General features: G+C 42.1%; 1 protein-coding gene across 10 annotated transcripts in view; it reads right to left on the bottom strand.

The window, feature by feature from the left end:
• The window catches only part of LOC139411561 (tumor protein p53 binding protein, 2a), a 51,565-nt gene that overhangs the window by 23,927 nt on the left and 9,523 nt on the right, over positions 1-18,115 (bottom strand). For 8 of the 10 annotated variants that reach the window (XM_071158100.1, XM_071158109.1, XM_071158127.1 and 5 more), the window contains exons 2-5: positions 5,961-6,108; positions 3,828-3,941; positions 1,371-1,441; positions 688-789 (exon numbers count right to left, since the gene is read on the bottom strand). In XM_071158100.1, the coding sequence (XP_071014201.1) occupies positions 688-789; positions 1,371-1,441; positions 3,828-3,941; positions 5,961-6,108 (435 nt within the window). Of the gene's footprint in view, positions 1-687; positions 790-1,370; positions 1,442-1,559; positions 1,599-3,827; positions 3,942-5,960; positions 6,109-18,115 lie in introns of those variants that run through there. The other 2 variants (XM_071158135.1, XM_071158144.1) reach the window with 1 other exon arrangement.

Genomic DNA, 18,115 nt, shown 5'->3' with positions numbered 1-18,115 from the left:
TCTTTGAAATTGTTGCATTTATATTTTTGTTCAGTATAGTTAATTACCACGTTTTATGCACTAAACTATATAGAATATTGGCCCGTTGGAAACTACAGCTCCCTACTACATCGCACAGTTCAGGCTGGATCTGATTTATTTCTAGAGAAACTGTGTGATGTTCGCATTGACCTCATGGAAGAACAACATACAAAACGGAAATCAAATAATTGAACCAACGTCAGTCAATTAGTTGTTTAAAAAACTAAAAATAACCGACATTTCGGTTAATTGCTTAGCACCACCTGTGTGTTTCCTCTCCTGTGTATTACCTTCACCCTTAAGTCACCCGCTCAAGACCACTACATCAACAGGGTTCTCTTTCTATTCCATAAAATATTTTTTTCTCCCCGATAACTCACCTTCTGTGCTCCTTGCCTCCCCTTTTCGCCATCACTTTGCCCTCGCCTTTAATCTTCCCCTCTCTCATCCCCCCTCGTCTCTGTTTTCCATCCTCTCCATTTATTTCCATCACTTTACCTGCACTCTTTCATCTTCCTCTCACTTTCTCTCGCTCTTAGCAACTCCCTCTCGCTTTCATCCCACCCCCTCACCCCCCCTTTCCCTCACTTTCTTTCTTCCTCCATGTCTCATCTACTCCTTTCCACTGCCCCCACCTCCATCTTTCTACCCTCCCTCCCTTGTTACCTTGGAGGCGAGGAGATGTTGCTGTGCGTCTATCTGCTGCTGCTGTCTGGCAGCCATCTCCTGCAGCTCAGCCAGAGTCATGTCCATCCGTGGGGCCGACACCTGAGCAGGGTACAACAAGGAGAGACGGTCAGACACACACAGAAAAAGAGTTGGCAAAGTAAGACACACATACATATTGTACATATACAAACACATCATCTCTCACTCCAAGGCAAATGTTGTGTGTTTTGCATCTGTGTCAAGACAGGCCTGAAGCTATGTAGGACAAGCACAGTCTCTGCATGTGGGTAAATAGCACACACTCGTGTTCAAATATGGGGACGTTTTTTGCGTCATTGGTGACACAGGAGTAACTGAACTCGTTTTTCCCCTCTCTCCCTCTCCTTCTCTTCGGAAGCTTTGGATGTTACGGGTTTAAAAGTTTACTAATTCGAAGAGCAGCAGAGGAAATGGTAAAACAAGTTTTAAAAAAAGAGCTAGATCAATGAGTCACAACAATTCAGAGGGAAAGTTAATGTTTGATTAATTGACTAATCCAATGACTCATAGGACAGGAAAAGTAGAGGGGGTTCAGCAATCAGCAGTGTAGCAACTATACTACACAGTGACTGAATGAAAAACTGGGTTGCAAAAGGCAAACAAGCGGACGTTTGTCTAAAGTCACTGGTTTCTGAACTCACCCCGTTCTCCATCCGTCTATCCCAGGTGCTCTTCACTCCGTTCCTCTTGGAGTCTGATCCTCGTGAGCCACCTGAAACATACATCCAAAACCTCAGCAAAAACAGTCCGAGAGAAGGTTAAAGCATAAAAAGTTGTCCTGACTAACATTAAAAGCCACCAAGACTGTTAAGAAACTATGAGAAACTCACGCAAAGTGTTCATTGGAACTAAAGTTGATATGAGTGAAGCAAACGTCTCTCGCCCTTATATACACCACACACTGACACACCACATACAGTAGACACACACGTTCTGCAATAGGCTCCTTCGGCTGGAGGGGAGGAGTCACAAGCAGGTTACACAAACGGGCTAGCGTTACAGCACAAAGACATCAGTGTCGCCCAGAGACCGGTCATAATCCCAGGATTTACTACAGTACCCCGGGTCTCTGAGGGGCTGATCATTGACTGTGTGTGTATTTGTGTCTGTGTGTTGAGGGTGTCTTAGGGAGCCAGTGGAACTGATTTCACCCCTCGAGCACCGGCCCGTGACCAAGCAACTTACATAATAGTTTTGGACAAAATCTGCTACAAACATTGGCTAGGCCTGGGGGACTACTCAGGGGCACAATAACATGCTAAGCTAACTCTGAATTAATAATTAGCCTATAAGGTAATGCTATGACAAATGAACTGAATAGCCTACTTAGCTAACTTAATAGTGATGGGGAGAACTGTTTTGATAGTTACATATCGCAATATTATATTAATACATCGATTTGTAAAAACACCACATAACTAAACCTTTGAATGAGTAGGTATTATTTTATATAATCATGTAGTAACCAAAAAAGTGTTAAACAAAAATCTAAAACAGATTCTTCAAAGTAGCCACCCTTTGCTTCGATGCCAAGTGTGCAAAGCTGTCATCAAGGCAAAGGGTGGCTACTTTGAAGAATCTAAAATATATTTTTATTTGTTTAACACTTCTTTTGGTTACTACATGATTCCATGTGTTTTTTCATAGTGTTGATGTCTTCACTATTATTCTACAATGTAGAAAGTAGTAAAAATAAAGAAAAACCCTTGAATGAGTACGCATGCATGCATGTATGTTGAGGTTGAGTGTGTCAAGAACTGCAAAACTGCTGGGTTTTCCACGATCAACAGTTTCCTGTGTGCATCAATAAATGGTCCACCACCAAAGGACATTTAGCCAACTTGACACAACTGTGGGAAGCATTGGGGTCAACATGGGCCAGCATCCCTGTGGATTGCTTTTGACCCTTTGTAGTGTCCATGCCCTGATGAATTGAGGCTGTTCTGAGGGCAAAAGGGGGTGCAGCTCAAAATTAGGAAGGTATTTCTAATGTTTTGTACACCCATTGTGTGTGTGTATGTATGTATGCATGCGTGTATGCATGTATGCATGTATGTATGTATGTATGTGCTTGTGTGTGTGTGTGTGTGTGTGTGTGTGTGTGTGTGTGTGTGTGTGTGTGTATGTGTGTGTGTGTGTGTGTGTGTGTGTGTGTGTGTGTATGTGTGTGTGTGTGTGTGTGTGTCTTCGCAGCAGACACATAGTGAGCAATATGTTTGGAACATCAATCGCAATACATATAGCATTGTGAGAATCACGGTAAATATCGTATCAGCACCTAACTTTTGTGATAATATCGTATTGTGAGGTCCCTGGCAATTCCTAGCACTATAACTTAATATAGTCTGTATAGTTAGCTAGCAAAGCAAGCTTTATGAGAAAGAAGAAATGAGATAGACAGGACAGAAAAAAGCTAAGCCATCATTGGGAGAGAAAACACTGCTTAGCTAGCTAATTGTACCACAAGGCTAACTAACTCTGTGGGAAAGAACACAATGCTAAGCTAATCAATTTTAGTCCTTCACAAGGCAACTAACTACGAAGACATGGCCTCAGAACAAAACAAGCTAACTGTACGGGAAAACAAGTGCAGGCTAAAATGGCCAGAAAGGAAAACGACCATCTAATCCCAGACACAAACTGTGAATGGTAGAGGGTTTAGGAATTATGCAACGAGGGACAGAGGATCCACACCGCCTCGTGGACAAAAATTCTAGTTTTTATGTCCCTGGAGAAAAATTAAGTAGTAACAACCTTATGGGGATGTGATTTGAACATCCCTTCGGTGACAGCTCTAGAGAAGTATGCTAATTAAGGCGGGTCTGGAATTTGAAGTCTTGTAATAGAAATCCATAGGCATACGAGGATCAAAGGGGTTTTAGGCTTCTGTTGCTCAACCCCTGTCCTGTGGGGAGGGCTGTCTGGGTTTCTCCTTTCTAACAACTTGTTACGTGTCTGAGATTGTCTTTACACTGTCTGATGCATGTACAGTTCATTTGAGAAAATCAGTCAATTGAAATAAATTCCAAATGTATCTGTGTGGTGTGCTTGTGTTCTTCTGTACGCACTTTGTCAATGTCAGGTCATTGGGAACTCACCAGATTCTCTGCTGGGCGCTCGGTCATGGCGCAGGTAGAAGCGCACCTCTGCCCTGTGCTGCCCCCAATGCTGGAGCACGTCCAGCATCCTCTCCCCGACTCCTACAGGTCGCTCTGATGTGGAGGGGGGCGGGTTAGAATAGAGAACACACAGGTTTAGGATGTTAGAGAACAGAAGCAGTGCACCCCCCAGGCTTCAGAAATATTGACATGGACACCCCCTGTAAAATGTGTTTTGGCCCACCTATCAGTATTCATGCGTTTTACATACAAGGACTAACGTGACAAGCGCAGCAAAAATGAAGGAAAACTCAAGGTGTGTGTCGTATGACGTGTTGTGTGGTTTGTTAATCCGGTCAGACCACACTGACTGACTGGACTAGGCTACAGTCTAAGGAGAGGCATTTAAATCAAGATTTCCGTTTTCACTTCATCTTTCTGAGAGGTGCTGCCTCAGGGAAGGACAATGACCTGTTGTTGATGTTTTCAGCTGACCCGTTACACAACCACTCCAACCGCTACACATCTTGCGTCTTCTCTTCATTACACAGAAGTACTAAAACACATGGTTGATTAGTGCACCAATGTATTTAAAACGTTCCAACCACGTTGCTCATGCCTTGGTGGTTGAAGATAACCCTCTAGTGGTGTGGGGGCTGTGCTTTGGCAAAGTGGGTGGGATTATATCCTGCCTGTTAGGCCCTGTCCGGGGGCCACAGTGTCTCCTGACCCCTCCTGTCTCAGCCTCCAGTATTTATGCTGCAGTAGTTTATGTGTCGGGGGTCTAGGGTCAGTCTGTTATATCTGGAGTATTTCTTCTGTCTTATCCGGTGTCCTGTGTGAATTGAAGTATGCTCTCTCTAATTCTCTCTTTCTCTCTTTCTTTCGCTCTCTCAGAGGACCTGAGCCAAAGGACCATGCCTCAGGACTACCTGGCATGATGACTCCGTGCTGTCCCCAGTCCACCTGGCCGTGCTGCTGCTCCAGTTTCAACTGTTCTGCCTGCAGCTATGGAACCCTGAACTGTTCACCGGACGTGCTACCTGTCCCAGACCTGCCGTTTTCAACACCCTAGAAACAGCAGGAGCGGTAGAGATACTCTCAATGATCGGCTATGAAAAGCGCCAACTGACATTTACTCCTGAGGTGCTGACTTGTTGCACCCTCAACAACTACTGTGATTATTATTATTTGACCATGCTGGTCATTTATGAACATTTGAACACCTTGGCCATGTTCTGTTTTAATCTCCACCCGGCACAGCCAGAAGGGGACTGGCCACCCCTCATAGCCTGGTTCCTCTCTAGGTTTCTTCCTAGGTTTTGGCCTTTCTAGGGAGTTTTTCCTAGCCACCGTGCTTCTACACCTGCATTGCTTGCTGTTTGGGGTTTTAGATTGTTTGGGGTTTCTGTACAGCACTTTGAGATATCAGCTGATGTAAGAAGGGCTATATAAATACATTTGATTTGATTTGATTCTCTTATAACAAAGAAGTTTGTGAAATAATCAGGACAGTAATAACACACGGCCTGTTTTTTCTTGTTGGAATTATCTAAACATAAAGAATAAAACAGCTTTGTAAAAAGAGGTGCAAAATGAATCTGATTCCACTTGAGCACTTATAAAATCTTCCCCTCAAGGACACAGAGGTACTCCAGCCTGAACACAGGCACCCAGTCTCGTCTCTCATGGCAACCACACACAACCATGGAAACGGTCCACTTCTAACCACAGGTACTTGAGTTCTAAGAATTCTTGGAGAGCAGCTGTGGGGATTGTGCAAGGCTGAAGTCGTATTTCTCCACTTGAGAGAGACTTGTGAGAGATGTGTTATCTGTGTGGTGGGCTACAAAGATAATACACCCAGCTTGTCAGCGTCAGAGACAACACAGACAAAGATCTGGCCAGTTGGCACACAGCCAGCCTTTATTCTGTGTCCCTTCCAAAATAGTATGTTCTCTCAAAACTCTCCCTATGTTCTATATAATCTTGGGGTTTGTTTAGAAGACAATATGTGTTTTTCCCAAGTAACCAGTAGATCATAGACATTGGTACTAGTCCAGGTGCCTAAATAACAGGCATAGGGGTGGTAATTGTCAGGCATATACGTGCGTGAAGGGGGAGAAGGCTCACCAGATCCACGCCACATCTCAGCCAGGTGGCATTCAGTCTCTCCGGGCTCCTTACATAGCTCCACCACGTCCCGGCACAGCGTCTCTGGAGTAACGGGCACCTCTGTAAAATGCTGGTCATTGTTACTGAGGTACACTGTCAGGAACATCTGAGGGACAGAGAAGAGACAAACCATGGGATATTAGAATGAGGACATCCTTCAACATTTTAAAATCGCACCATATTGTAATGTCTACTGTTCACATAAACAACTTCACAAATGTTATGATCAGAGTTGATGAAGGCTAGAGATGCCCACTGAGGCATAAGACACATGGCAAAAATAGGTATCCTAAAAACACAATCAATATTGTAAGACAGTGACAACTTCAAGGCTAGAAAAACCTGCATATGCAACTCTCAGTGATGGTTATCTAAAAGCCCCGCACCTGCCTGCACAACACTGATAGCAACATGCTGCGGAGAACACAGACGGAATCACGGAATTCTAAAATGTGCTGAACTTAGTAGGAAATGAACTAAATGTATTGATCTTAAGTAGGAAATTAACTAAAATGTTTTGATATTATTAGAAAATGCTTTCATTTGTCCAAGATGATCATATGACATGAATAAACTGTATCAATGATTTGCATTTCCCTTCACTTTCTGGAGGCATCAGCACAAGACTGCATGTCTGTGTGTCTGTTTTTGTCTACCACTTTGGGTAGTCGTCAGCGATACTAATGTAATGATAACCGTCTTCTGGTAGATGGAAAGGCTTTGCCAAAAACCTTCTCAATTAAATGTTAACTACAAGGTAGCCTGTGCCGACCTGGCAGAATTGTATCGTGATTATTTGCATTAATCCAGTAGCCATTTGGTTTGCAAACTCTGCAATCGCATGAGCGCCACAGAAACGTAGCTAACCAAATAATGGTCTCTGGCTGGAGCACAGTTTAATTAAAGAGCAACTACACCCAAGACTCTACATTTCTTTGATTTTTCACAAACCTCAAAAGTGGTCTCCTGATGTGGTTTAAGCATCAGGAACATCCATTTGTGTTGTTTTTCTATAAATAATAAATTGTGATTTTGAGATTGAAAACTTGAAACTAGAAAAAACACAAACCTGGAAAAACAAAACTGGAAAAAAAGGCATTTGGGAAAAGACGAAATGGAATCAGACAAAAAATAAAACAGATATTGTCTGTGCCCTCGTTCCTCTGTATCCACATGGAAACCGGAGTAGAGTATCTAGCATTTTTCCCTGCTGATGGCCTGCTTATGTTAACCAAGGCTGTCGGCACGATGACAGCCCTACTGCTAACAAGCAGAGCACTTTGAAGGGTAGAAATACTGTAGCTCTGGCTGAAGGGCTGTCTATTCAGCCGAAATCATTTATCTGCCAAATTTCACTGAATTTGAAAATTTGAAGTTGTTGCCGAGGCTGCCCCTGCATTGGCCTCAAGACGGTGAGATCTAACACTGAGAATGACTGCGAGATGGGACTCAAGTCTTTGATAGTTTACTAGAAAGCATGCCACTAAAAACCCATTGGATTCATCTAAAAAACACTCGCCACTGAATGAATAGAACCCAGCCTCAATCCCATTGTAATGTTTCAGTGAACTTGGTTCAATAAGCCCTTTACAGATGCTGACCCTCCACGCTGAAAACCCCCTGTTGTCATAAACAGATGCGCGTTTCAGAAGCTTTGGGCCACTCGTGGAATATGCGCTCTGCAGTAATCTGCACAGATATTGGCGTGACAGATTGAAATGAAACTGTTATAAAATAAACAACGCATTCCGAGGTCTCCTGTGGATAAACCTATGGTACAAGGTGAACTAAATACACTCAGTGTGTGTGTGTGTGTGTGTACGTCATCCCTCGTTGACCCAACCCGGCCCAAGGAACATCATTCTATCATTCCCGTCGACTTTAGTACTGTTATGTCAGCTAACTTAAATAGAATAACATCCTTTATAGATCCAGTTTGTTCTTCAGCTCATGCCCCTTGGTTAGACTATAAGAGTGATGTAGAAGCAGTATACTATTCCCTTTACCACAGTAAAGAATACGCAGCCCAGCCATGCCTAGGAGGGCTACATTAGGGACATTGGGTCATTCAGGTCACCCAGGCACAAAGGCTGAGGGCAGTGCAGCTAAAGCCCTCTCAGTGAAAACAAAGACAGGCTATAGTATAGGTTCAGCACAGTGGGCTCTACATCACTGCATCTCAATGGTCTAAAGTGGATTCCCCTCCTTGTCGCTTGATGTGAGAGCACCAGAAAGGTTAGAGCTGATTCCAAAATGGCATCAACTGCACTGCATTCACCTAACCTGTATTTTCAGGACACTGACATTGTCCTAACTAGGTAGCCAGTAGGGTCTGGATGATACCCGTATTGTTAAATAAAGGTTCAATTAAAAAAATGTAATACATTTTGTTAGTTATACTTGTTAGTTTTGTGACAAGGAAACAAAACACAAAGCTGATTTAACTTCTTCAGTTAAACAGCCCTAATGTTGGGAACCAAATTGTGTTGCCATCCAGAGTCACATGTATTTATTTTCCAAGCTATACTATACAATATTTTACATACAGCAGGTTTTTAAAGGACAATTTTTTTGCCATGGAAAAAAATCATTGTCACAGCCCTAGTAGCCATCCTTCTAAGAGTCCGTTCTAACCATAAAACTGTTCTCTTCTGGCCTTTTTTTTAAATGCTCAGGTCTAAGAAATCAAAAGCGATCTCACAATACACACAGTTAATATCACCGCCGATAATGCAATCTAGGTGGTCCAGACCTAACCAGTAGTTTGGTTAAATACGGACGCAAATGGCCACTTTATTGAATGATTAAGTAATTGGCCATAGATCATGCTTGGTAAGTAAGCCAAGCATGATCGCCCTGTGATTTGATTTATTTAACCAGGCAAGACAGTTAAGAACAAATTATTATTTTACAATGAAGGCCTACCACGGCCAAACCCTCCCCTAACCCGGACGACGCTGGGCCAAATTGTGCACCACCCTCCCAATCACGGCTGGTTGTGATACAGCCCGGGATCGAACCATGGTGCCTTAGACCGCTGCGCCACTCGGGCGTCCTATGATGATGGGGGGTTGTATATGAAAGGGTCACAGTGGTTCACGCCACACCCTCTAAAAGGACCACCCGAGATGAAGGGAAAGGGTTTTAAGAACGACAGATCCATCATTCACAAACTTCCACCTCAGAAAGGGACATCCCACCTAATGAAGTTCCTAAATACAGAATTGTTATGGGTTCAAACAGAAAATCTGGATAAAATTCATATTTGTTGCCGTTATTATTCCAGTTCTCCGCAGATTTGGTTTAAAAAATGGCAAATTCCTGTGAGATGTTAAGACCCAGGAGGGTGCAACTTGACGTGATGGTAAAAGCCCATGGGCCACATCCTCTCATGTAATACCATGTCAATTGGGCACATTGTGGCGCTATAACAAGCAATTGAAAACAAGCAATTGAAAATGCTAACTTTGAAAGGTCCCACCCCTCACCCCTTTTGACCTAGTCATGAAATTTGGTACATACAGTGGGGAGAAGCATGTAGAGGTCTGGAATTTTTATCATAGGTACACTTCAACTGTGAGAGACGGAATCTAAAACAAAAATCCAGAAAGTCACATTGTATGATTTTTAAGTAATTAATTTGCATTTTATTGACTTTGACTTTATTGACATAAGTATTTGATCACCTACCAACCAGTAAGAATTCCGTCTCTCACAGATCTGTTAGTTTTTCTTTAAGAAGTCCTCCTGTTCTCCACTCATTACCTGTATTAACTGCACCTGTTTGAACTCGTTACCTGTATAAAAGACACCTGTCCACACACTCAATCAAACAGACTCCAACCTCTCCACAATGGTCAAGACCAGAGAGCTGTGTAAGGATATCAGGGATAAAATTGTAGATCTGCACAAGGCTGGGATGGGCTACAGGACAATAGGCAAGCAGCTTGGTGAGAAGGCAACAACTGTTGGCGCAATTATTAGAAAATGGAAGAAGTTCAAGATGACGGTCAATCACCCTCGGTCTGGAGCTTCATGCAAGATCTCACCTCGTGGGGCATCAATGATCATGAGGAAGGTGAGGGATCAGCCCAGAACTACACGGCAGGACCTGGTCAATGACCTGAAGAGAGCTGGGACCACAGTCTCAAAGAAAACCATTAGTAACACACTACGCCGCCATGGATTAAAATCCTGCAAGGTCCCCTTGCTCAAGCCAGCGCAGGTACTGGCACGTCTGAAGTTTGTCAATGACCATCTGGATGATCCAGAGGAGGAATGGGAGAAGGTCATGTGGTCTGATGAGACAAAAATAGAGCTTTTTGGTCTAAACTCCACTCGCCGTGTTTGGAGGAAGAAGGATGAGTACAACCCCAAGAACACCATCCCGACCGTGAAGCATGGAGGTGGAAACATTCTTTGGGGATGCTTTTCTGCAAAGGAGACAGGACGACTGCACCGTATTGAGGGGAGGATGGATGGGGCCATGTATCACGAGATCTTGGCCAACAACCTCCTTCCCTCAGTAAGAGCATTGAAGATGGGTCGTGGCTGGGTCTTCCAGCATGACAACGACCCGAAACACACAGCCAGGGCAACTAAGGAGTGGCTCCGTAAGAAGCATTTCAAGGTCCTGGAGTGGCCTAGCTAGTCTCCAGACCTGAACCCAATAGAAAATATTTGGAGGGAGCTGAAAGTCCGTTTTGCCCAGCGACAGCCCCGAAACCTGAAGGATCTAGAGAAGGTCTGTATGGAGGAGTGGGCCAAAATCCCTGCTGCAGTGTGTGCAAACCTGGTCAAGAACTACAGGAAACGTATGATCTCTGTAATTGCAAACAAAGGTTTCTGTGCCAAATATTAAGTTCTGCTTTTCAGATGTATCAAATACCTATGTCATGCAATAAAATGCAAATTAATTACTTTAAAATCATACAATGTGATTTTCTGGATTTTTGTTTTAGAATCCGTCTCTCACAGTCAAAGTGTACCTATGATAAAAATTACAGACCTCTACATGATTTGTAAGTAGGAAACACTGCTGATTTTGCAGGTTATCAAATACTTGTTCTCCCCACTGCATGTCCCTCTCCTCACAAGGAACAAATGTCTCAATTTCCCATAACGACCGCCATGTAGAATTTTCCGGCATTTAGGATTTTGTGAAAAAAACACACCGCTACTCCTCTGGCACCGAATGACAACGCTGCACAAAACTTGATATTTAGCATCTATGGACACTATTTTCCAGGGTAGCGTCTCAAACATCTATGCTACTGACCAATAAACATTAATGTGGGTGTGGTGTTGCATAAACATAAATATATGCATATAAATCATGTTCTGATGCTGATTGGGTTTTTTGGGGCAGTTACAAAACAAGTGTTATTTTCTTCTCAGAAAGGCCAAGTCTGAATATTTTATGTCCGTTACCACTGATGGTAACAGACAAAACTGTTACCAGTTTTGGAAGGCTGTTAAGTCTACGTCTGGAAACAGTAATGTTAAGGAATTACCGTCATGTGTACTGAAGGACTTTGTTGCTGTATCTGACAAAACTGAAATGCTGAATTTTTTTCAATAAGCACTTTGTATCATCTGGTAGGCTGTTTGATTCAGTGTCCTCGGTCTCTATACAACCTTGTGTGGATTAACCAGCGAGAGCTGGTCAAACATTTAGCTTTTTGCCATTCTCAGTGCAGGAGGTACATAAAGCCCTGAAATCCTTAGATCAGAGAAAGCCTGCAGGTCCTGATCTTCTTGATCCCTGCATTTTAAATCTGGCAGCTGATTTCATAGCAGAACCCCTCTGTTCCATCTAACCCTGGAATGTAATGAAATTCCAAAGATCTGGAAATCAGCATTTGTCCTACCACTTTTAAAAGGGGGAGATCCAACTCTTTCAAATAATTATAGGCCAATCTCAAAGCTGTCACCCCTGGTGAAAATACTCTAAACCCTTGTGAGTTAACAGCTAAAATAGTATATAAAACTATATTTTATCAATGTACCAATCGGGCTTCAGGAAGAAGCATAGCGCAATTACAGCAGCCATGAAGGTTTTAAATGATATCACTGACGCCTTTGACAAATGAGCACTGTCTCACACTTTTTACAGATCTCTCTAAGGTGTTTCATACAGTTGATCATGCTACACTGAGGCAGAGATTGTCAAGTGGAGGTCTTTTGGAGCATGCAGTTGCATGGTTTGCTAACTATCTGTCTGATAGAACTCAGTGCACTCAATTTGATGGGCTCATGTCTGTTAAAAGTATCTGTCTGTAATGGTGTGCCCCAGGGCTCTGTACTTGTCCCCTCTTATTCACTATTTATAGAAATAATTTAGACAAAAATGTCCAATGCACAACTTCACTTTTATGCTGATGATACTGTTTATTGTTGTGCCTTGTCTCTTACAAAAGCTTACCAGAACTTGCAAACTGCTTTTTATACTGTTCAACATACCTTGTGTCAATTGAAGCGTATCCTCAATACTGACAAAACTAAACTAATGGTGTTTCTAAAGCAAGAAATAGACCTCTGAACTTTTCACCTATCAGGGCAATGAGATTGACTGTAACCTCATATAAATATCCTGGCATTTTAGTGAATGACGACCTCTTTTAAATGGCATATTCAACAACTTACAAAAAATTGAAGCTGAAGTTGGGATTTTATTTTAGGAATAAGGCCAGTTTTTCTTTTGAAGCCAGGAGTCGGCTAGTATCAGCTACATTTATGCCTTTACTAGACTATGGGGATATTGGATATATGTGTTTGAGATCAATTGACACCCTTTACCATGGCGCATTGAGATTTATTTTAAACTGCAAAACCCTTACGCACCACTGCAAATTGTAAACCAGGGTTGGCTGGCCTTTTCTAGTTACTCGCAGGCTCAGTCACTAGTATACTTTTACTTACAAAGTCATTTTGGGTTTACTTCCATTTTATTAGGACATACAGTGCCTTGCGAAAGTATTCGGCCCCCTTGAACTTTGCGACCTTTTGCCACATTTCAGGCTTCAAACATAAAGATATAAAACTGTATTTTTTTTGTGAAGAATCAACAACAAGTGGGACACAATCATGAAGTGGAACGACATTTACTGGATATTTCAAACTTTTTTAACAAATCAAAAACTGAAAAATTGGGCGTGCAAAATTATTCAGCCCCCTTAAGTTAATACTTTGTAGCGCCACCTTTTGCTGCGATTACAGCTGTAAGTCGCTTGGGGTATGTCTCTATCAGTTTTGCACATCGAGAGACTGACATTTTTTCCCATTCCTCCTTGCAAAACAGCTCGAGCTCAGTGAGGTTGGATGGAGAGCATTTGTGAACAGCAGTTTTCAGTTCTTTCCAAAGATTCTCGATTGGATTCAGGTCTGGACTTTGACTTGGCCATTCTAACACCTGGATATGTTTATTTTTGAACCATTCCATTGTAGATTTTGCTTTATGTTTTGGATCATTGTCTTGTTGGAAGACAAATCTCCGTCCCAGTCTCAGGTCTTTTGCAGACTCCATCAGGTTCTCTTCCAGAATGGTCCTGTATTTGGCTCCATCCATCTTCCCATCAATTTTAACCATCTTCCCTGTCCCTGCTGAAGAAAAGCAGGCCCAAACCATGATGCTGCCACCACCATGTTTGACAGTGGGGATGGTGTGTTCAGCTGTGTTGCTTTTACGCCAAACATAACGTTTTGCATTGTTGCCAAAAAGTCCAATTTTGGTTTCATCTGACCAGAGCACCTTCTTCCACATGTTTGGTGTGTCTCCCAGGTGGCTTGTGGCAAACTTTAAACAACACTTTTTATGGATATCTTTAAGAAATGGCTTTCTTCTTGCCACTCTTCCATAAAGGCCAGATTTGTGCAATATACGACTGATTGTTGTCCTATGGGCAGAGTCTCCCACCTCAGCTGTAGATCTCTGCAGTTCATCCAGAGTGATCATGGGCCTCTTGGCTGCATCTCTGATCAGTATTCTCCTTGTATGAGCTGAAAGTTTAGAGGGACGGCCAGGTCTTGGTAGATTTGCAGTGGTCTGATACTCCTTCCATTTCAATATTATCGCTTGCACAGTGCTCCTTGGGATGTTTAAAGCTTGGGAAATCTTTTTGTATCCAAATCCGGCTTTAAACTTCTTCACAACAGTATCTCGGACCTGCCTGCTGTGTTCCTTGTTCTTCATGATGCTCTCTGCGCTTTTAACGGACCTCTGAGACTATCACAGTGCAGGTGCATTTATACGGAGACTTGATTACACACAGGTGGATTGTATTTATCATCATTAGTCATTTAGGTCAATATTGGATCATTCAGAGATCCTCACTGAACTTCTGGAGAGAGTTTGCTGCACTGAAAGTAAAGGGGCTGAATAATTTTGCACGCCCAATTTTTCAGTTTTTGATTTGTTAAAAAAGTTTGAAATATCCAATAAATGTCGTTCCACTTCATGATTGTGTCCCACTTGTTGTTGATTCTTCACAAAAAAATACAGTTTTATATGTTTATGTTTGAAGCCTGAAATGTGGCAAAAGGTCGCAAAGTTCAAGGGGGCCGAATACTGTCGCAAGGCACTGTATGTATTGTTCAGAAATGTGGTGGGTACTCTCTTCGTTCGCAGGACTTTATCCTACTAACTGTTCCAAATGTCCGAACTGAATTTGGTAAAAGGGCTTTTATGTACTCTGCGCCATCGTCTTGGAACGCCTTACAAAATACTTTTAAACTGGAAGAACTTGTCCTGATTGGTGTTTTTAAATCCCTGGTGAAGGATTTTGAGACTGATTCCCTGACCTGTTAATGTTTTTAATTTGCCGTTTTATGATTTTGTTATACTCTTGTGAATTCTATGGTTTTTACTAGATTACTTATAGCTTTTCATGTTGTCTGTCTGTAATTGTGTAATGACTGTGTAATGAAAAAGATTTCAAATCTCAAATGAGCCCTTCCTGGTTAAATTAAATAAAATATTCACATTTTAAAATAAAACACTCAACATTTCCAAGCACATTCAGATTGACCACACAGTGTCACTACAATGGATACATGTCAATATCTGTTGATCTGTTCGACTCAGAGTGAATGACAGATGCACACATGCTCTAGTTAACATGTAGAGTTTGTCAGTTTGGCTGCATAGCGGCGCTGTTGGACATGAAAAAACTGTCATATAAAATGAGTGTATTGCGTTCAAAGACGTGCATCCATAGATGCAACATGCCAAAGTTGATTGCTGATTGGTCGAGCGGTTCTGGAGAAGATGTTAATTGGTTGCGCTATGGGGCCAAAGCCTGAAACCTGCCATATTTTTTTTTGTTGTTTTTATTTGTCCTGGTCCCAGATCTGTGCCTAAAGCTGAACCCAGAACTCTGCCTAATAGAGAAACCTCAACCACCGAGCCAGAACGCCACTCCTTTATATACCACTGGACTACAGTGTGTGTGGCTCATTCAACTGATCTAGCAGACTATAAGCTTTATCTTTGCAGGAGAGGTTGGTCAGATCTGGTCAGCAAGGTTTCAAATAACAGTGACCCAGATACTTAAGCTTTTTATGGACGGCGGCTGCTTGGTTGTAGTGGGGCAACAAAACATGTAAGACAAGCATACAGTTCTCAGACGCTTCAATATGGAGCTTTAATGCATTAGATTAGCCTCTTTTTTCCAGGAGGGCAAATATGCTTTAAATCCCAGCAGGACAAGAAAAGTCACTCGGAAATAGGCGCAGCAGCTGACATCACGCTCTTCCAAGGAAAGTAGGACATCCAGGGGACCCTGTTAATGTTAGGAGAGAGAGAAAGGAGACAATAGAGAAATAACGAGAAGAGATGAGAGAATGAGAAAGAGAGCGAGAGAGATGATCAAGTTGGAGGTTGTGACATATGGTAAAACCCTCTGGGGCTCAGCATTGAAGTCGACCATCAGGTCCTAAATGGGGCTCTATTGTCCCTCTAACCCCTCTGACATCAATGCAAATGAAAATCATATCAAACACTTATCACCAAAACAGTATCATGCTTTTAACTCACCTCATTGTGATGATAAATTTTAAAACAATAAGTTCAACAGCAGGTTGAAACAGAGTAAAACATGGTAGTTGTGGATGTTGTTTCAAAGCCTAATGTAACAAAATGAACAGCGCTTTCGAAGGTGATGATTCATTCAATGCAATTTGTAGCTCCCCTCTGGAGCTTGCTTTTTGACTGCATGTAGATTTATGAACACAAAGCTTTGCAATTCATACCTGGACACGGCCCTCTTGATTCCTTCAACCTTGTCCGCCTCATCCTTTAACTTTTCCCCCATGTCTCGTTTCAAAATAATGCTGTACACTTCATGTCCAACAAATCAACCGTTTTATAACAGAGAGCGCAAACAGACCGGTCCTTCAGTAAAACTAATCCATAGTCCTTTGTCTAAGTGGCAATAAATGAGCGTCTTACCTTATTTCCTTGCTGATGACATTTTGCACCCTGAACTTTTTTAATTAACAAAAAAAGGCTTGCTAGCTACCTGAAAACAAATCTCTCATCTTCGGTGCTGCCTTGGTTTTGAATTAATAATATGAAACTCCTGCAAAATCATGAAAGCCTATTGGCTAATCAGGGTTGACATACGTTGGGAACTACAACATTACAGTGAATACCAACGCAATTTCGAAACTAATGCATGCAATTTCAATTATTTTCTCCAGTTTATAAAATCAAACTGTAGAATAATAGTAAAATACATCAAAACTATGAAATAACACATGAAATCAGGTAGTAAAACAAGTGTTCAAACAATTATTTATATTTAAGATTCTTCAAAGTAGCCACCATTTGCTTTGATGACAGCTTTGCGCACGCTTGGCATTCTCTCAACCAGCTTCACCTGGAATTTTTTTCCAACAGTCTCATGAGGCATTTATATGTTTATTTGAGCAATAAGGCCCGAGGGGGTGTGGTATATGGCCAACGCGGAGTGCCTGGATGCAGCCCTTAACTGTGGTATATTGGCCATATACCACAAACCCCCGAGGTGTCGTATTGCAAATATAAACTGGTTAGGAACGTATAGTACCAGTCAAAAGTTTGGACAAGCCTACTCATTCAAGGGTTTTCCTTTATTTTGACTATTTTCTACATTTTAGAATAATAGTCAAGAAATCAAACCTATGAAATAACACATATGGAATCATGTAGTAACCAAAAAAGTATTAAACAAATCAAAATATATTTCATATTTTAGATTCTTCAACGTAGCCACCCTTTGCCTTGACAGATTTGCAGACTCTTGGCATTCTCTCAACCAGCTTCATGAGTAATGTATATCCAACAGTCTTGGAGTTCCCACATGTGCTGAGCACTTGTTGGCTAATTTTCCTTCACTCTGCAGTCCAACTCATCCCAAACCCTCTCATTTGGGTTGAGGTCGGGTGATTGTGGAGGCCAGGTCATCTGATGCAGCACTCCATTACTCTCCTTCTTGGTCAAATAGCCCTCACACCGCCTGGAGGAGTGTTGGGACATTGTACTGTTGAAAAACAAATGATAGTGGGACTAAGCGCAAACCAGATGGGATGGCATATTGCTGCAGTATGCTGTGGAAGCCATGCTGGTTAAGTGTGCCTTGAATTTAAAAAAAAAGTTTTTTAAAATCACAGACATTGTCACCAGCAAAGCATCTCAACACCATCCCACCTCCTAATCCATGATTCATGGTGAGACCAAGCATGCGGAGATCATCCCTTTACCTACTCTGCGTCTCACAAAGACATGGTGGTTGGAACCAAAAATCTCAAATTTGGACTCATTAAACCAAAGGACAGATTTACACCGGTCTAATGTCCATTGCTCGTGTTTCTTGACCAAAGCAAGTCTCTTCTTAACGGTGTCCTTTAGTAGTGGTTTCTTTGCTGCAATTCGACCATGAAGGCCTGTTTTACAGTCTCCTCTGAACAGTTGATATTGAAATGTGTGTTACTTGAACTCTGTGAAGCATTTATTTAGGCTGCAATTTCTGAGGCTAGTAACTCTAATGAACTTATCCTCTAAAGCAGAGGTAACTCTGGGTCTTCCTTTCCTATGGCAGTCCTCAAGGGAGCCAGTTTCACCATTGCGCTTGGTT

The sequence above is a fragment of the Oncorhynchus clarkii genome, chromosome 1, assembly GCF_045791955.1.
Source record: "Oncorhynchus clarkii lewisi isolate Uvic-CL-2024 chromosome 1, UVic_Ocla_1.0, whole genome shotgun sequence".
Lineage (NCBI taxonomy): Eukaryota > Metazoa > Chordata > Actinopteri > Salmoniformes > Salmonidae > Oncorhynchus > Oncorhynchus clarkii.
Note: the sequence above shows the minus strand (reverse complement) of the source record. Positions and strands in the feature narration are given on the sequence as shown.